Source organism: Eschrichtius robustus, chromosome 16 (assembly GCF_028021215.1).
Source record: "Eschrichtius robustus isolate mEscRob2 chromosome 16, mEscRob2.pri, whole genome shotgun sequence".
NCBI lineage: Eukaryota > Metazoa > Chordata > Mammalia > Artiodactyla > Eschrichtiidae > Eschrichtius > Eschrichtius robustus.
This window is the reverse complement of record NC_090839.1, coordinates 27,268,396-27,288,705: the sequence shown is the minus strand read 5'-3', so window position 1 is coordinate 27,288,705 and position 20,310 is coordinate 27,268,396. Positions and strand designations below refer to the sequence as shown.

General features: G+C 49.6%; 1 protein-coding gene across 1 annotated transcript; it reads right to left on the bottom strand.

Moving 5' to 3' along the window:
- Window positions 1–218: 218 nt before the first annotated feature.
- On the bottom strand, window positions 219–7,319 carry PDRG1 (p53 and DNA damage regulated 1). Its single transcript, XM_068524601.1, has 5 exons — window positions 7,153–7,319; window positions 4,976–5,051; window positions 3,819–3,893; window positions 1,797–1,877; window positions 219–1,171 (listed from the first exon to the last, which is right to left on the bottom strand). Exons 1-5 carry the CDS (start codon window positions 7,237–7,239, stop codon window positions 1,089–1,091), a joined length of 402 nt encoding a protein of 133 aa, XP_068380702.1. The 5' UTR covers window positions 7,240–7,319; the 3' UTR covers window positions 219–1,088.
- Window positions 7,320–20,310: the final 12,991 nt, after the last annotated feature.

The following is a 20,310-nucleotide window of genomic DNA, read 5'->3' as shown; positions in this document are numbered from 1 at the left end:
AAGAAAACACAGGATCTGGCCATGCCAGCCTGATTCCCCATATAACCTGGTTGGAACCAAATGGAGTGCCCTCTCCATCCTGCCATCTTCTGTTGTTATTGCCTATCTAATCCTGACATCATTTCAAGGAGGAACCACTGCCCCTTCATAGATGGTATCCTAAAGGAGTGGCATGCCCTCAATTAAGGACTGAATGAGGTGAAGACTAGAAGCTGCTATTCATTCACGTAGGTAACATTTATTGAGCCCTCGAGGCACACGAAAGACACCCCTCACGGCACATTCACGTCAGGATTGCAGACCCTGAAGGCAGATGGGAACTCCGAGCAGCACTGGCCCGGGTCCTGCTTTCAGAGCCGGTGGAGGCGCATCCTGCACAAGGGCAGCACCGTAAGATGCAGCCCCTCACCCATCTCTGGTGCAGGACTCTGCAAGGCCTTCCTGACTACAGAGCAGCCGCAGCAGGTTGATACGCAGCACCTACTCTGGGCTCCGTCCTGGGGGCAAGCAGGAAGATGGGCCCAAATGGAGGCAGTGCAGGGGGACTGTGTGTCTGCCTATGGCGGGCCATGAAGCACCAAGATTCTGTCCTTCATTCAGGACAGGAGCGTCCACTGAGCCTCCTGCTTTATTCCAATTCCGTTACGCACACTGCTTGAAAATGTGTCTCTCTCTTTCTGAGAGGAATGCTGGAATGAAGCTCCCACTCTTCCCCCTGCCCGGGGCCCATTTCAATAGCAGGCCATTGTTGAGAAGTGCCTGTTGCAGTCATTCTCACACCCCCACAAGCGCTGCCCCCTCCCACCTCCTGGTGGCTGCCAGGGCCTGTCAATGGGCCTTGTGTCCACCCAGCCCCAGTGGTCAGGCCCGGCAGATACTGGCAGGCTGAGGGTTCCCTCCTGCCGTCACAAAATAGCCAAGTGCTACAGACAAAGAAGCTTCGTACAAGGGCTATGGCCAGATTCCTCACAACTGTCCCCTTGCAGAGTAGATCCTGTCCTTGCAGGTGTCAAGGCTGGAGAGTTCTAGGTCCTCCATGATCCCAGGGGGGATGCTGGTCTTAGGTCCCCCACTTTGGTTCTTAAATTTCATCCTTTCAAGATGACCTTGAGAGCTTTCAGCTCATCCTCGTTGAGGGGGTTCAGGTTAAAACCCTTCAGCTCCGGTTTGCCTAGGGAGAGAAGACAATTCATCAGCGAGTCGGGGCTCCTGCTGTCCAACCTACTGGCCCTAGAGTCAGGCCTGGGAAAGGGACTTACACTGCATTCATGCTGCCAAACACTTGGCCTTGAGGTCTGACAGAAATGGACCTCAAATTCTGCAATGCACTGAACAATGCGCATCGACACCTGCTCCTGAGTCACCAGGAACCTGCAGAGTCATGACTGCTGTCTAGAAACCTCCAGGTTTGCACCAGACTGTGACCAATCTGGAGTGATTTGGTTTACCTAGAAATTCAGCTCTAACCTGGACCACCTGACCGAGGCCTTCTGACCCTTAGTCAGAGCTATCCCAGTCCCGACACCATGCCCTGGCATAAATGTGAGATATACCAGGCCATTCCTGGTGCCTGAAAAGAACTTGTGACAGGAATAAGATCCCACAAACTTCCCATCCATTCCATCTCTGAGCGGCTCGAGACAACCCTGCCCACTGCCCACAGCTTCAGTGCCACTCACCAGCTGCCCGGGTCACTGCCCGCCTGGAGGGGCTTCCTACCCCTGCCTTTAAAGTCCGTGTTGATGGCTGTCTCCCCTCCTGGTTTCCAGCCCCACTCCCAGCCCCCAGGCCAATACCTTGGGCCTCAAAGAGGTGATTGACCTTCACTTTAAGTTGTTTCCGGAGCCTCTCTATTTCTTTATCCAGGTGTTCCTGATCTGAAAAAATGAGATAGGCAAACAAGATGAGGTTATACTATAGACAGATCTAAGGGTGCCAGCCTCTCCCCAGCCCCCTTGAGAGCAAGGGGTCTCAGCATGTGGGAAGGAAAAGGGGACTTCGGAGACCAGCTGAGGAAGAAACTAAAGGCTAGAGAAGGGACATGACCTGCCCCGACCCCTGAGTGAGCCCAAAACAGGGCTGAGCACACCAGTCCTGACTCACAGTTCACCGAACTGTTTTCATTATGCAAAGTACCCCGGCCAGTGGATGGGGACGGCAACGCCAGGATTTTAGGTCACCCTCCCACAGTGAAATTATGGAAAATTCAAATGTAAGGACAAAAAGAAGAACCTAGACCCAGCCTACCCTAAGATGGATGGAAAATAGGTGGCTGAGGAATTTCACAAACCCACATTCATCAAGGTGAGGGGTTTTCACAAAGGCAGGATTGTGGTGACTGATACGCGAACAGTCAACGTTCAGCCTAATGCTCACGCTTAGCCTAATTCAGGGCTGTGAAGAGAAGGCTGTCTTACAGGACGGACTGCACCCAAAGGCAGATGCAGGACCGGGAGTAGTGCAACTGCCTGCTGCCACCCAACCAACTCCACCAGCTCTGTTTTCATCCACTCGTGAGTGACATTCCCGTCTTCCTCACAGGCTTTCACTCTTTCTGATGGGTAAAAGCCCTAACCAGCCGAGCCTTCTGGCCTGGGCAGTGGTTCCGGTTCTCACTGTAAATGAGGAAGCACAGTCTCCCACAAGCTTGTTTAGCCTGTGTCCATCCCTGAGAACCAGAGGTGATGATGTCACAGACCTTCTCTATGTCGGTGACAAGACCACACCTGTGGGCTAAGAGAGCTGAGGATCCTGAACCCAGGCAGGCGATGCCCCTGGAAGCTTAGTCTGAGCGGCCTCCAGCCTCCACCCAAGTGAAATGACGACTCTTAATTTTATAACCACGATATTAGTGTATGTTTTTCAACAAGACAGCCGGAAGCTTCTCCTCCAAGCTGACCTAGTTTCCTTTGCTAGAATTTCGGTTTCAATAGGGATAGAGATACCCTGTTTTCAGGGACAGAGGCAACCTTGTTGGTCCTCCTGGCCCACATGTTTTCAGGGGTACGGAAGAGAAAACGTGCATAACTTGCCCTTTTCCCAGTCAAGGACCCATTTGTAGCCTGACCTTTTGCCTTTATGACGCTCCTCCAAAGAGCCTCCAGGAACGTAGTTGTGAGATTTGAGTAACATATGTTGTGTATACAGGCTGTGGCAGACCCTAAAGGTTCACTCTTCCCAAACGTCCATTTTCAACCCACCTGCTATTGCAGGGGATGTGAAAAATAAGAGCTCTTCTCCCAGGCAGCTATGTGTGGGCATGTGCCTTAAATCTGGCAAATGAGGTATCAGCAGAAGTCCCTGAGGCGGACGGTCTTATTTTCAAAATAGAAGGCAAAGCCATATACGGAGAAAACCCTCTGCCTTTTCTCCAGCCTGGCACTCAAACATGAGGCCTTCAATGATGACACAATAACCATGAGAATATGTTAAGGTGACACTGCTGAACAGCTGTGCCAGTCCTGTACTGCCCATCTCTGGACAACTTCTTACATAAGAAAAACAACTCTATTTCCTTAACCCTCAATTTGCTGGATTTCTGTTATTTGCAGTCCAACTCATTCCTCACTGATAAACAAGCACCGCGCTAGGCAAGTGTCCTGTTTTATCTCAACTTCACAACAACTGTGCTACGTAGAAGTGTCCCCCTTTTAGAGATGAGGAAATAACTCAGTGGCAGAGCAGGGATTAACATGCACACAGCCGCCTCTCATCAAGCTGCTGCCCAGAGAAAGCCTGACTCTCAGTTCTGGGTTAAGACCAAGGCTGGGGGCTGCGGGGAGGGGACCTGTTCCTGACCCCTGCCCAGGAGGCCTTACCTTTCTCAATCATTTCCTTCGTCTCACGGTGAGGCATCCTGATAAACATGTTCCCAAAGCAAACCATCACGTCTTCTGAAATGGCAAACAGTCATTCCTTCAACAAATATTTTTATTTCAGGCATTGTTTTAGATGCTGAGAACACAGCAGAACAGGACAAAGTTCCTGCCCTCATAGCTTATGTTATAGTGGAGGAGAGGGAATAAACAAAAAAGTAAAGATAATAAACAAAGATATGATTTGTCAGACCCTGAAGAATATCGTAGAGAAAACTAAAGCAGAGTAAGAGAGATGGAGAATGCCAAAGTAGGGGAGGAGTTTGTCATTTATACCAGGCAGTCTGATATGGCCTCACTGATTATGTGCCATTTGGGCAGAGACCCAAAGAAAGTGAGGGTGTAAGCCCTGCAGACACCTGGGGAAAGAGCAAGCCAGGCAGAGGAACCAAGAACAGCAAAGATCAGTAATGTGCCGGGGCGTTAGGAACAGCAAGGACACCAGCGAGGGTGGAGCCGATGAGTAAGGGGGAGAGCAGAGGAGATGATGTGGGAGAGTTCAAGGAAGTCTGGATTCCATGGGGTCTTGCAGGACTCCGGATTTTACTCTGGTGAGACGAGAAGAAACTGGAAGGTTTTAGGCTTCCCAGTGCACTTTAAACCCTTGGTCCCCAAGGCCCTTCATTATGGCCTGGCCTCTGCCCACCTCTTCAGCCTCATCACACACCCCTCCCCTGCTCCTTACTCTGTCACAACCACTTGGCCTCATCTAAAGAGCCACTATCCCCTTCTCCAAAACCTACCCCATGTCCAATTCCTTCTTCAGCTTTCTCACAATTTTCAAATTGTGAATTTTCAATTCACAATTTTCAAGTGCTGGGGGTTTTTATACCCCCCAGCATTTTCCCAGTGCCATCACTAATAAGCTGGCAGCTAACAACCTGTTACTGAGGAAGTATCATAGAGAAAACTAAAGCAGAGTAGCTGCTGAAACCCTGAGCCACAGTCTATGTCAGACCTGCAATACCGTCTCCCCCATCTCCACGGGCTGTGCTACATGCCTGTGGCCTCCTGCCCAGTCTCTATCAGGGACAAGTCAAAGGCCTTAGAAGGAAAACGGAACAGGCCTCCTGGGCTGCAGCGAGGAGGTCTAGGCTTACCAGAGAGGCTGAGATCCTTCTGCAGGGCCCTCAGGCCCTCCCGGTTCCGATTCCTTTTGGTATCCAGGTCCACAATCTGAAAAACACAGGGGAAGGAAGGAACTCAGCTACTTCTTACCCCAGCCTGTACTCCCAACAGACCAGGGCTATTAAAACCTAACAGAGACAAGGCATCATTCCTAGGTTAATTCCAATGTCCTGCCTAAAATGGACTGATGTGTGAAGGTATTTCTTCCCCCACTCAGCTTCCAGCTCCTTAAAAACAATGCTTTGTCCAGGTGTCTTCCCCCCAGAGGAGGTGCTGGGGAAATGTTTAACGACTAAATAGGTAATTTTTTTTTTTTATTATCCACTGAAGCACTAGTTCTCAAGCTTTAGGGCATTTCAGAATCACTAGGAGAGTGCAAACCACTCCCTGGACAAGCTCCTCCAGTTGATTCTGACCTAGTATCATGAAAAACCCAACAATATTAGATCAGAACAGCAGAGGTGTTGGCACTGAGATGGTGGTAACAGTCCAACAGCTACAAAGGGAGCAAGCAGGCAGTACAGCATACTGCCTGACAGCACTGGCTCTGAAGCCGAATACCCAGGTTTGAATCCTGCTGTCCACTATGAGCTATGTGATTTCACCTCTCTGAAATACGGAGACAGGAATAGGACCCACTACATAGGTTACTGTTTTTTAAAATTTTTTGTTATTTACTTATTTGGAGTATAATTGCTTTATAATGCTGTGTTAGTTTCTGCTATACGATGAAGTGAATCAGCTATTATGTATACATATAGCCCCTCCCTCTTGGACCTCCCTCCCCAGTCCCCGATCCCACCCACCTAGGTCATCACAGAGCACCGAGCTGAGCTCCCTGTGCTATACAGCAGGTTCCCACTAGCTATTTATTTTACACATGGTAGTGTATTTATGTCAAACCTAATCTCCCAATTCATCCCACCCTCCCCTTCACCCCCGTGTCCACACATCCATTCTCTACATCTGTGTCTCTATTCCTGCCCTGCAAATAGGTTCATCTGTACCATTTTTCTAGATTCCACATATATGTGTTAATATACGATATTTGTTTTTCTCTTTCTGACTTACTTCACCCAGTATGACAGACTCTAGGTCCATCCACATCTCTACAAATGACCCAATTTCATTCCTTTTTATGGCTGAGTAATATTCTATTATATATATGGATATATATATGGATATATCTCACATCTTCTTTATCCAGTCATCTGTCGATAGACACATTTAGGTTGTTTCCATGTCCTGGCTATTGTAAATAGTGCTGCAATGAGCATTGGGGTACATGTGACTTTCTGAATTATGGTTTTCTCAGGGTATATGCCCAGTAGCAGGACTGCTGGGTCATATGGTAGTTCTATTCTTAGTTTTTTTAAGGAACCTCCATACTGTTCTCCACAGTGGCTGTTATCAGTTTACATTCCCACCAACAGTGCAAGAGGATTCCCTTTTCTCCACACCCTCTCCAGCATTTATTTTTTGTGGATTTTTTGATGACTGCCATTCCAACTGGTGTGAGGTGATACCTCATTGTAGTTTTGATTTGCATTTCCCTAATAATTAGTGATGTTGAGCATCTTTTCCCACCACGAACTCCCTTAAAACCCTTGGCATTTCCATTAGAACCAGACCCAAACTCCCTGTGCAGGTCTACATGGCCCTCCATGGCCAGGGCCCCACGCTCCTACCAAGTCCCCACTCCTGTGCAATCACTAGACCACTCAGGGCTCTTTCCTGTTTCTCTTCTCCACTCAGGGCCTGGACTGGGGCGGTGCAGCCCAGGTCGGTGAGGTGGCCCAAGAACTGCATTTTGAAAAAGGGGTTCAGGTCAACCAAACGCCCAAAGGGGTAATGGGTCGGATCCAGAAGGCAGGGCAAGAGGCAGAGAAAAGTTGGCGAGAGAGGAAAGGCCTGGCACAGACAACGCTCACTTAATATATGCTAAATAAGAGTGAAGCAAGGTGCCGTGCCACGCATTTAGCCCACGTGATCTCACAACCGCCCGGTCTGTCGTCACAGCCCTTGGCCCACAAGCCTAGGTCAACTCACGGCGAGCCCGAGCTGGAGTCAGTTCCGGACCACGCGCGTTTCCCTAGGCGCTCGCCGTCAGGCCAAACCCGGGCCCCAGCCCCGCGGACGGGCCTCCTACCTGCCGTTTGTCCGCCAGCACCTCCTCGGCGAGCTCCTCCACCTCCACGAGGTACCGAAGCACCCGCTCCGCCTCGGGCGACAGCATGGTGTTCACCTGCTCCGACTCGGCTCGGCCGCGATCCGTATCCCCCTCCGCTCTACCTCCGCTGCAGCTCGGTCCGCGCACGCGCCGATCTGACAGGGCTTCCGGCGCGCATGCGCAATTGAAAGAAGAACGGTGGCGCGCAGGCTCCAATGCACGCGCGGCGGCCGGACGCGAGAGGCGGGGCCTAGCTTTGGGGGCGGGACTGAAGCGCCCCCTGCAGGCCCAAACCTTTCAACCTCTTCCTTTCATACAGTTCTTGAGCCCCTCCTGTGTGCCAGGCAGTTTTAGGGGCTGAGGGTGCAGCAGTGAACAAAACAAAGTCGCTGCCCTCGTGCAACTTCATCTAGCGGGAAACATCGACAATTAATGACAAAACAAATAATTATATACTATGGCAGGCAGTGATAGTGCTTTGGAGAGATCAAATCATTCTTCCCCTCCCTGCCTGAGGAACACCAAGGAGGCCCATGTGGCAGTGTGACTTATACTAACCTCTGACACCTTCAGGTTCCAGTTTATAAAATGAGAGTGAATTAAAATCCCCCTCATTGTCTTTCCTCAGGGTTGGAAGGAGGCAGGAATCTTTTCAAATTCAGTTTGACCCCCACGTTCGTTGAGCCCCTGTGTTAGGCCCAATGTCCGGAATAGATGACGTAGACCCAAGGAAGGGGCTGGAAAACTATGGGCAGTGAGCGATGAAGTGCCAGCTCAGAAGAAAGTTGTGTAAGTGCTGGAGAGTGAATTGGTGTGGGCTGTAGGATCTGGGAAGACCTCCAAGACGAGGCAGGCAGGTGGAAACTGGCGGCCCTTCAGAACCAGAGGGTTCCCTAGAGATCTTCAAGCCCAATACCTCATTGTACAGCTGCAAAAACCAAGGTTGAGAGAGTGGCGAGGACTTTAAAAAGTCAAGAGCAGACCCAGTACTAGAGCTCTGACCTCTTGTTTCCCAGAGTCCAGCTTTTATTTCTCTCCTTTTGGCCGCTGTAACCAAGCCCTTTCACACCCCTTGCCTTACTTGAATTTCACAGCAACCTTTGTGTGGATGGGTTATTACACACTTCACAGTTGCAGACTGAGGCCAGGAAAAGGGCAATGCCCTGTCACACAGCAAGCCAGACCGCAGCTGTCTCTGGACCCTGAAAAAAGGCCCTCCCTAAATCGTGGCCCCAGAAGTCGCAGTAGCAGGCCGTCTTTGCCTGGCCATTGGCTTCCTTCAACTGCCAGAGGGAGAGCTAGTTTTCCCTGCAGCCACCTGTCATGGGGAAAGAAGGAGATTCATTAAGGATTCCTCATTGAGGGTGAATTTGTCGCCAAACCCAGGATGTTTTGTGTAAACACCTTCTGGTTCAGAAACGCAGACGCAGGCCCTGTGAAGGAAGGGGGAACATTTGCCAAAGGAGAAACAGGCCTCACCAGGCATCTGTGGGGCCTGGACCCCAGGACTGGGTCTCCTCCATCTTGGGGCTCAAAGAGGGCTGGACCAGGCTGACCCCTGACCCCTGACCCCTGACAGATGGGCCCGGGTGGGGAAGGGTTGAGGAAGTCTCCCAAATTGGCAGCTTCTTGGCTGTGACTGGCCCTCAGAGGGCACCCCTGGCCACTTGCAATGTTGGGGAGGGAGGTCATATCTAAGACTTTGGGACAGTCAGACCTGGAAAGGCTCCTGTTTCAGAATCACTTATGTTTCAGAACCATCTATTTCACACATATTTATTGACTGCCCTGGCCCTGTTATAGGGATTTCACCGTGAGCAAAACCAGACGTGGTCCTTGACCTCAGAAAGCTTTCAGTCTGGTGGGAGAGACAGACAATAAACACGTGAACAGGCAACTATATCATATGTCAGGTGGTGGGTGATAAGTGCTATGGAGCACACTGCAGGGCAAGGTGGAGAGGGAATGAACCAGGGGTGATTTGAGATAAGGTGGTCAGGGAGGACTTCTCTGAAGAGGTGGCATTTGTGCAGAGATGTGGAGGAGGTGAGTGGGTGAGCCACGTGGGCATCTGGGGGATGAGCATTCCAGGCAGAGGGAACAGCAAATACAAAGGCCCTGAGATGAGCCTTCGTTTGGCAAGTTGGAAGGACAGCAAAGCCAGTGTAGGTGGAACAGAATGTGGGGGGAAGGTGGGGGGCGGGCGGAGTAGGAAGTGATGTCAGAAAGGGGAAGGAGGCATGGAGCCTATGGGCCTATAGATGGGGCTATAGGTGCCCCGCCCACATGGCCAGGCCCTCCCTGTGGGTGGCCTGCAAGTACTGCAGCACAGGCCTGTGGCTTCCCGTTTCTCCCTGCTCACAGATGCAGGTTGAGTGGGGAATGCAGGTGAGTTAACATCCACAGGAGTGGCCCTCAGCAAAGAAGAGGAAGGAGCTAGTGGCTGCCTGCCCCAGCTTCTTTGCCTCTCTGTGGGAGACCCACGAGGAGGCTGTTAAAATCATCCAGGCTGGAGAGGATAGTTGCTGGACAGAGGGTAGCAATGGAGACAGTGAACACTGGTGGGATTCTCTGGGCCTTTGCATGCACTCTTCCATCAGCCTGGATTCGTTTTCTCCCAAACTTTGTACCTGTATAACTACTACATGTCCCCCACTTATCAGCTTGGTGTCACCTCCTCCCAAAGGTCAAGAGTCCTCTCGGGGCCCCCACAGCTTCCTGGGTTACCACCACCTCTGCACTTACCACACCATCTTTTTCTCTAATCATCTCCCTCTCCAGTTGAGAGTTTCTCAGGGCAGGGACCTTGTCTGTCATGTTTGCTGCTGTGTCTCCAGGACCTAGGATGGTGCCTGGCATACAGTCGGTGCTCAGCCATGGGCTCAACATGAAGCAGAACTTTCTAAAACCCAAAGTATCCAAAAGTGAACAGATCTAACCCAAGGGTAACTAGCTCCCCATCCCATAAGGTGTATAAGGCTGGACTGCCACGTTATCGGGACATTGCAGGGCATGAAACCCTCTGCAACTCAGGAGGAGGTGGACCCTAGGTCTTTCCTAACCAGAAAATTCTACCTAGTCACACTGGGGTATGCCCCATCTTTGGCCACCCACCGCCCCGGGCCAAAAGGGCCGTAACTACTGGGGTTTTGGTGTTTGGGGACTGGAGGCAATAAGAACGATGCTGCACCCCTTCCCCTTGGACCTCCTTTGACTGTTTCTGTGCACCACCCCCCCCCCCCCGCCTTGGGTAAGTGTTCAGTGACCAGCACCCACTTCTCTCCTTTGGGAGGACTGCTCTCAGGCTGCTGGAGCCTTCTGGGGGGACCCACCCTTCCTCCAAGCTGTAGCTCATCATTTCAAGGTTATGAAAGCCCACCGTCTTTGCGTGGGATGCTGGCAGGGGCGTGGGTGGATAACTCTGAGGTGTAACTTATGCTCCAGAGTTCCCACGTGGAGTCAGGCTGAAGCAGCCACCCACACGACATCCGCAAGCGCTACTTGGCTTCCTCTCCTTCCCTGTCCTGCCTCCCCCACTCCCTTATGGTCAGAACCCTCCAACGCTCCCATCTCACTCAGTAAAAGCCAAACTCCTCACCGAGGCCCACAAGGCCCTACATGACCTGCCCTACCTCTCTGAGCATCTCCCACCTCTCTCCCCAGCACCTTGCTGCTCCTCAAACCAGCCAGGTGCAGTTCCACCTCAGGGCCTTTGCACTGGCTGCTCCCTCCACCTGTACTTTCCCTTGGTGTCCTCTTGTCTCCCTCCCTCAGCTCCTAAAAGTCTTTGCTTAAATTTCACCTTCTCAGTGAGGCCTACCCCGACCATTCTATTTAAAAATAAAACCCCCACCCCCCCAGTACTCCTGATCAACTTCCTCTGCTCTACTTTTTTTTTTTTTTTACAGCTTTTGTCACTTTCCAGCATGCTATTTAATCTATTTAATCCAATAAATCTGATATTTATTGTTAATCTCCCTCCGTTAGAAAGGAAGTTCCATGAGGGCAGGAATCTTTGTCTCATTTGTTTCTGATGTATCTTCAATACCTACAACAGTACCTGGCCCACAGTAGGTGCTCAATAAACATTTTTGAATGAATGAATGAGGAAAAGAGCCAGAATTCTAACCAAGGTAGATCTCTCTGAGGCCAGGCTCTTAACCCCTATGCTGGAGGTGGAGGTGGGAGCGGCAGGTCATGCCAGGCCTTGTTGTTAAGGTAAGGGGATTGGATTTTGTTCCCAGATCAATACGAAGCTACTGGAGGGTCTTGAGCAAGCATGGGACGTGATTGGGTTTTACCTTGTGAAACCTCTCTGGCTGTGGGGATAGGATGGGCTAAAAAGGGCAAGTATGGTGCGGTCCTGTGTGTGTGTGTGTGTGTGTTTGTGGTTGGGGGTGGGAGGGTGATGATGGGGGCTTGGAGAGGTGACAGGGCTGTGACTGCACTGGGGTTGGGAGTAGCAGGAAGCTGGATAAATATCCCAATTTTCCAGGCAGCCTGGGTGGCTGGCCCACGGGCTCTGGCCTGCGAGTGGTCCAGGCCAGGCCTCCCAGCTGCTGACAACGTGCCCTTGTCCCACAGATGGGCTGTTTGCTCTCCTGGGTGGTCCCCAGCTCCTCCCTCTGCTTCCTTTGTGCCTTGTGGGCTTGGCAGGTGGAGGGGAGGCTTCCACTCCCTCTCCTCCCCTGACCCAGAGAATAATCCCTTATATTCATGTGATTCTCCTCGTGCCCTCACTTCATCCTCCCACGTCCCCAGGGAAGGAAGAAATCTGATTCCCATTGGGCAGATGAGGACACTGAGGCCCAAAAAGGGCATGGGATCTTCCCAAGTTCACGCAGCCAGATGGGGATGCCAGGTGGGGACCTGTGTCCTAACTCCCTGCACTTCGATTTCATCAGGCAACAGATGGTCCCAAGGCTTGACTTGAAAAATCTTAAAAGTGACCTCAAAGATAATACAAGCCCAGAACATTCCCAGCCTCCCTGAGCTGGTCTTTACTACTACCTTTAATACTAAATCCATTCATGTAAAATTCCATGAATAGATTCTTCTTATTGAAAATGAAAACATTACAGAGAAGACTAACGTTCCGTCTTGACACCCCTCCCCCATCTCAGTTCTCTCCACAGGCCCAGTTTGGGTGTGTGATGCTGTTCATTTAAAGATGTAGTTCGGAACCCAGAGAACATATGTAAGACTATTATGTGCGTGGCAGGGTAGGAAGGTGGGATGGAAGGCATTGCACGCAAATGATCACTCTGCAGCCTGTTTGCTCTTGGACATCTTTGATGGGTATATTTAGATCTCTCTCCTATTCCCTGACTGCTGCAGAGTATTCTACAGTCTATAAGCACCGGAGTTCATTTGTTTATCTAGTTTCCTAAACTAAGTTTTACATTTATTTTTCATGCACTAAAGTACAGGCGGTTGAATTAATCCCACCTCTCAGCTCTTAGCACGTGATCATGAGTTAGTCTTCAAAGACCCTCTCTTGTTTACATTCTTTTCTCTTTTTCCCCCCACCCCCACTCAATTCTGAGCTCACCGAAACCCTCTGTACTGTGTTTGATATATGTCCTTAAATATTTGTGATTTCTTGAAAAATGCATAGTAGTTGTGTTATGTGTTTATGTATTTTAAAAATTCTTATGAAGGTATAACACACACAGGAGTGCACAAATCTTAAGTATACTATAGTTTATGAATGTTCAAAAACTGAACACACCCAAGTACGCAGCACTCAGATCAAGCAACAGAATGTCAGCAGCTCCCCTCCCCAGAAGATCCCCTCCAAGCCCTCCCATCCCCCACCCCAAGGTAACCACCGCTCTGACTTCTAACACCATACATCGGTTTTGCTTGTTTTTGAACTTTATGCAAATGGGATCACACAGAGTGTGCTCTTTTATGTCTGACTTCTTTCGCTCAACATTTTGTTCACGGATTTATCTCTGTCGTTGGGTGTGGCTGTAGATCACTTAACTCTCGATGCTGAAGCGTACTCCATCAGAGGACTACACAGCAGTTAAGCCATTCTGCTGCTGGTGGAGCTGTGGTGGTTTCCAGCTCGGGGCTGTTACAAAGAGCGTGGATATGAACAGTCGTGTGTATGTCTTTGGGTACACACACATAGGTATCATTTCTGTGGCGTGAATACCTAGGAATGGGATTGCTGGGTATGATTAGTTTTAGTAGATAGTAGATACGGATAATCCACATAATATTATTGTGCTGCAAATTGTGTTCATTTCCCACTTTTAGTTTTTCTCATCTCGATGTTCCTCGGATCTATCCACATCCTCTGTGTACCTCTAGTTCCTTGCTCCTGGAAGCTCCAGAGAACCCGTAACTTCTTCCACCACGTTTCATACGTCCTCCTCCTTGGTTGTGGGTGCTTGAGCTCCCTTCTTCTCCGCACGGACACACAGTGCCACAACGAACATCCTAGTGTGCTGTTGCCTTGCTGAAGGGCATGCACACGCTTTTTTTCCCTGAACAACGCCTCATTGCCCTCCAGAGTGGCTGTACTCATCTACGCCCCTACCAGTGATGCACAGCCTCCCGAACATTAGGTATTATCCACCTTTCTGCGGCTTGCCAGTGTGGTGGTTGTATCATGTTTACTGACACATTCTTTTGTGGATGGACACTTGTTTTCCATCTTTGGGGATTATAAGAAGAGCTGCAATGATCCTTCAGGGACACATCTCCTGATACTTGTCTGTGAGCTCTTCTCCACCTCCTCTTCCTCTACTCTCCTTGAACCCTGGTTCCCAAACACTCCCTGACTTGCCCACCTCTCTGCCTTTGCTTGGGCTGTGCCCTCTGCCTGGAGTACCCTTTGCTTTCCTTCTCCACTTGTTGAGGCTGACTCTTCTCTTAAGGCCCCTCCTCCTAGAAGACCCCATCCCATCCCCGACCTGATCCCCCAGGAGGGTGGCTCTCCCTCAGGTCTTCCAGAAGGACTGTCGTCCTCCTTTTCTTCTGGCGTCGATCACTTTCTTGTTTTGGACTAAACCTATTTTTGCCATGGTTTTGGCTTTCTCACTGACATGGGAGCCCACTGAGGCTAGGGGCTCTGTGGGCTTCCCCTCGAGTACCCAGGACCCTCAGATGATGTCCCCGGAGAGGTCTGCTGAATGAATGAGTGAGGTCGTGACATAATCATGCCTTGGAGGGAATTAAGAGTCCAATCTCTCTCTCTCTTCTTCTTTACCAACCAAAACATTGCGGAAGTTGCTCTTTCCACTGGAAACAGAGTGGAACATGGAGTCCAGACTTCCGCAGTCTTGGGTGGGGATGCGTGGCTCAACCTTTCTGTAAAATGAGTGTTGGCACTCACTTATTCACTCAGGGCCATGGTTATTGAGTGCCTACACTGTGCCAGGCTCTGCAGATTCAATGGTAAACAGGACAGGCCTAGTCCTGAGCCTCACGGGCTTTTGGTCACAGGGATAAGATTGACATTCGTGCAGGCACCATTCCTATTGTGATAAGGCTCAAATGAAAAGCTCAGAGTCCAATGAGATTGTATAGAGGGGTGTCCCCATATAAATCAGGGAATAGATGTAGAGGAAGCTTTCTTCAGAAAGTGACATTTGACCTGAGACCTACAGATGAGTAGAAATAAACTAAGCAAATGGAGAAGTTATGGGTGGGTGTGGGGTAAAGAAATTGTTTCAGGCAGGGGAAACAGCAAGTGCAAAGGCACTGTGGCAGGAGGGAACCTGGAGGAGGCAGTGTGGCTGGATCCCAAGGAGAAGGGGAGAAAGAGGTAGGGGATGAGCTGAACGGACAGGCAGGAGCTAGGTCATAATGCAGGGCCTAGTGGGCAAAGTGAAGTTGGAAAGTGGACTCATTCACTTACTAAATAATTATTGGACACCTTCCATTAGCCAGGGCTGTGCTATAGCACCGAACAAGACAGACAAGGTCCTTGTTCCCACAGAGCTCGCAGTCTGGGGGCAGATGATAACATCAAGCAGAGGAGGAATGCGAACCTTCATAGAGGCCCTACTATGTGCCAAGAACTATGCTGAGGACTTCCCATGCGCTATCTCATTTTATCCTTACCACCACTCTATGAAGTAGGGTACTCATTTTATTGACGAGGAAACAGGCTTAGCAAGGTTGAACAATTTATTCATCTATTATACAAGGAGTCTTGAGGACTTATTGCAGTCCATTTAAAAAGGCCTATTATGGGCTTCCCTGGTGGCGCAGTGGTTGAGAATCTGCCTGCCGATGCAGGGGACACGGGTTCGAGCCCTGGTCTGGGAAGATCCCACATGCCGCGGAGCAACTAGGCCCGTGAGCCACAACCACTGAGCCTGCGCGTCTGGAGCCTGTGCTCCGCAACAAGAGAGGCCGCGATAGTGAGAGGCCCACGCACCGCGATGAAGAGTGGCCCCCGCTTGCCACAACTGGAGAAAGCCCTCGCACAGAAACGAAGACCCAACACAACCAAAAATAAATAAATAAATAAACAATAATTTAAAAAAAAAAAGAATGAATTGCCCATGAGAGCACAATTAAAAAAAAAAAAAAAAAAGGCTTATTATGAGCACTTTTACTCAATGCTGATATGTGTGGGATAAATTGGTATAGTCCCTATAGGGGGCATCTATCAAAATTATAAACACACCTACCATTGAATCAGCAAGTCCATTTATTATACAGGTATCCAAAATGGTGTGTCCACAAAGTCATTCACTGAAGTATTGCTACAGGCTTGTGACAACCTAATTGCCCACCACCTAGGGGATTGGTGAAGTAGATTATGGTACGTCGATGCAATGGAACACTGGGATGCCACAAAAAAGAACAGGAGTGCTCTCTATGCACTGATATAAACCAACCTCCAAAAATGCTGCTATGCGAAAAAAAGCAACACAGAACTGTGTATAATTAAGCTATGATTTGTTTCAGAATGGTGAAGGACAGTATAAAGGTAAGCAGTGGGGGGCAGGGGAGAAATAAAGAAGGAAAGGAAGGAAGGGAGGCAGGGAGGCAGGGAGGGAGGAAGGGAGGAAGAAAGGGGAAACTTGTGTACCTAAGGGAAGGAGGAACTTGGAGAACAAGATAGGAAAGACATATGTGTTGCCTTTGTACCTTTGAATTCTGAATCATGTGAATGTATTAACTATTCAATAAATAAGCACAATTACGTTAGTTTAAAGGACTTTCAGATTCCATGGAGGAGAAAGTGACGTTGGAATAGAGAAGACATCCCAGGATTGTTGAATTGAAGGTGTCTTTGTGATTCCCTTGTTTTACAAATGAGGAAACTGAGGCCCAGAGAGGCGACGTGACTTGCTTAAAGTCACCTAAGCAGGTAATGGCAGAATCAGGACTGGCTGTCACCTGAATTGTAGACTGTGCCCTTTCACGTCACAGCTGGTTCAGGATCGCTAAGCATCTATGTGCCAAAATCTGCTAAGTGCTGAGGACACAGTGGTGAACAATGTAGGCAAGACTGCTGCCTCCACAAATACATATTATAACATCATGTAGTGATAAATGCTGTGGATGAAAAATAAGGCAGGTGAGGGGACAGAGCGTAGGGGGGAAATGATGAGAAAAACCCCTCTGAAGAGGCAACATTTTAGAGAAGAGAGAGATGGAGGCTTGTGAACACCTGGGGGAGCAGAAGGAACAAAAGCTGGGTGAGAGGGAGAAGGTTGGCATGTTAAAGGAATAGCAAAGAGTGTGGCTGGAACAGAATGCGCGAGGGAAAGACGCAAGGATGAGAGGTTGGAGAGGAGAGCAGGAGAGAGCTTGTAGGCAGGGCTGAGGAGTCAGGCTCAAAGTGAGTAGGAAGTAGTCAGAAGGTTCTGAGCAGAATGGGATCTGATCAGATTTCTCTTTAAAAAAGTCCCTCTGGCTAATGGTGGAGATTGAACAATAGGAGGGGGAAGAAAGGCTGCAGGGCGCCCAGTGAAGAGGCTGGTGCAGTCCAGTTGTCCAGAAGAGTAGCGACAAAGCTATGGTCTGGGGCGGGGTGTTGGGGAGCAGAGGTCAGTCTTCCCAGCTGCACAACGAGGGGGTTGGATGAGATGGTCCCTTAGGGCCTTTCCAGCTCTGGCATTTTGTAATTTGGTTGAATTACCTCAGCACACACCAACTAGGTGCCGCCAAGCCCCTGTTTTTCTTTTCTCACAATCTCTTGGATGCCGAGTCTGGACAGAGCCCAGTGATCTGAGGCTCAGAGTGGAGACTCCTACCCACCCCCACTTCCCAGGGACAGATGGGTGGGCAGCAGGAGACAGCTGTGCCTTGATGCCTGCAGGGCCCCGGGGGAAGGATTTATCTGAGCGTTCATAACCTCTCTCTGCCTTGCAGGTCTTGAGTTAAAAGCCCCAAATATCACAGCCCCAAGGGGCAAGGGTTGGAGGGTGCCAGGAAGGGGGCAGGACAAGACACTTTTCTGCTTCTGTCTGCAGCTGCCCACAGTGGGGCAGAGACCTGGGGTGCTGAGAACTCCAGCCTGGAAGCAGAAGGCCGTTAGAGCCGAGGCTGAAAACTGGTGGCCCTCAGGCCACATCTGACCCACTGACCTATTTATTTGGCCTGAAAAGTGTTTGAGAGAAAATGGAGCCAAGGTTTAAAAATCAAGAGATTTTACAATAAAATCTGGATTTCTGGCTTCTCTTGAGCAATTGGAAAATCTGACCATACTGACTGTCTATTCCCATATGACAACACTCAGCAGCAGCTGAGTAGCACCTGTCCCCGTTATTATTTCAATTTATTAATAGGTAAATACATTCACATGATTCAAAAAATTATAAACAGGCATATAACAAAGTCTCCCTCCCAACCTTTCCCTTCTGCCCAGTGCTCCCCAGTAATCTCATTTCCTTATGTAGACTTCCAAAGTTTCTTTATGCATATGCAAACAAATACAAATATAGATTATTAGTCCCACTTTTCACCTGTTCTGTCACTTGCTTTTCCATACGGCTGCCTCTCTGTATTAGGAGACAGAGTGCTTCATGACCTCTTTTACTGCCACATGCCATTCCGTTGTCAGGAAGCCCATGATTTACTTAGCCAGTCCCCTACTGATGGGCATGTGGGTCGTTCCCAATTTTTCTTGTTATAAACAATGTTGTGTCAATTATCTTGTGCACAGTTTGCACAGGACTAAAGGAATAGTATTAGAAACTGGTCCAAGCAGAGAGTGTGGTAGGCACGGATTAAGCGCTTGGCTAATTGAGGAAATGTGATGAAGGCTGTTCCCAAGAGTGAATCCCAACAAAGCCCAGAGGCCATGTCCTTGGGCACTAAGGAAAAGCTCCCAGATTTGCTTCTGCCACTTGCTAGATATACTTCTCTCTGGACCTCAGTGTCCCTGTTTGTAAAATGAAAGAAGAGCTCAGGGAACTAGATGAGATCTCAAAGGACCTACCCACTTCTGACCAGCTGTGGTCCACCTTCTGCCTCCACATCAGCCAGACCCAGCCTCATCTTAGCCCTTGAATGAGCCTGGCTCAGTCCCACTGCAGAGCCTTTGCCCAAGTTATTCTGCCCCTGGCCCCAGTGGAACACCACCCCTGTACTTCCTCATTGGTCTTAGTCTGAATCTCTGATCTCTGATCTCAGGCTACTCAGAACACACTGGTCCAAACTCGCTCAGGGCAGAGTCCCCTCTACAGCACCAGTGACAAGTGGGTCCCTCCCACCTGACCCACTCAGGCACCCCATCAGTTCCTTCCTCAGTGTCACTCCTCCAGTTGCCTGAACTAGAGTTCTCGAATGCCAACTCTGCTACTTCCTAACTAATGGTCTCGGGTAAATGACAGCACCTCCCTGAGTCCCAGTTTCCTCACTCCCAAAAAAAAGGCTAGTTTGAGGATAACGTGGTAATATCAGTAAATTTCTTAGCACAGCTTCTGACACACAGAAGGGCTTCATAGTTACACAAGTCGCTGCCCTTTTCCGAATAAGTTACTTTGTTTATAAAATGAGGAGCATAGGGCTTCCCTGGTGGCGCAGTGGTTGAGAATCCGCCTGCCAATGCAGGGGACACGGGTTCGAGCCCTGGTCTGGGAAGATCCCACATGCCGCGGAGCAACTGGGCCCGTGAGCCACGATTGCTGAGCCTGCGCGTCTGGAGCCTGTGCTCTGCAACAAGAGAGGCCGCGATAGTGAGAGGCCCGCACACCGCGATGAAGAGTGGCCCCCGCTTGCCGCAACTAGAGAAAGCCCTCGCACAGAAACGAAGACCCAACACGACCATAAATAAATAAATAAATAAATAAATAAATAAATAAAATTTAAAAAAAAAATGAGGAGACTAGCAGAACCTATTTCATAGGGCTGATCACTTATTCATTCATTCATTCATTCATTCAGTGATTTTTATAGAATATCTATTGAGTGCCAGGCACAGCACTGGGCACTCGGCGATTTGTCAGTGAAGAAAATGGATGAATTGTCCCAACTCTCATGGAACTCCCAGACAATTCCAAACAGGCAAACATAAAAAGATAAATTGCCAGTGTATTGATGTTAAGAAGGAAAAGACTAAAGTGTCATGGAAGCTCCTAATAGGGGAAGGTCACGGAGATTTCTCTGAGGGATAGGGAGCAGGGCACAGCTGGGTAGGAGATCCAAGAGGGCTTCCTGAGGGAGGCATCACCTCAGCTAATGATTAGCATTAATTTTCACCACAGCCCTAGGAGGAAGGCACTGGTTATCCCCCAAGCCCGCCATTTTACTTTCTTTTCTGAAGCTAAGAGAAATTGAGTGACTTGCTCAAGGTCATAGAGCCAAGAATGAGTGAGTAGGTTTTGAACCCAGGTTTCCTGGCTCTAGAGTCTCATACATAAAAGTGTGTCTTCTACTGCCTGTTTGAACAGGCTGATCCTGGGATGTGGAGAGGCATGGGAGGTAGAGGGGCTGCCTCCATTGGGTGGGGCCCGAAGGTGAGAACCTAACTCTGTCAGGCCCTATCCATACACATGCAGAACTGGCCAAGGGCCATAAGGGGATCTGGGGTCAGATCTTCCCCCTGCTCAGGGCTCCATGCACTACATGAGTCTCCCTGCCTAGGGCTGTAGAGGAGAAAGAAAGGAAGAGACACTTCTCCTGCTTAATCACATTGGGATTCAGACTCCCCTCCAGCCC

Coding starts and splice junctions, on each gene's coding strand:
- PDRG1 (XM_068524601.1), bottom strand. CDS start 7,239: ATGCTGTCGCCCGAGGCGGAGCGGGTGCTTCGGTACCTCGTGGAGGTG. Junction 3,894..4,975: donor GAAGGATCTCAGCCTCTCTG/GTAAGCCTAGAC, acceptor TTGCCATTTCAG/AAGACGTGATGGTTTGCTTT. Junction 1,172..1,796: donor TCACCTCTTTGAGGCCCAAG/GTATTGGCCTGG, acceptor TTCTCTCCCTAG/GCAAACCGGAGCTGAAGGGT.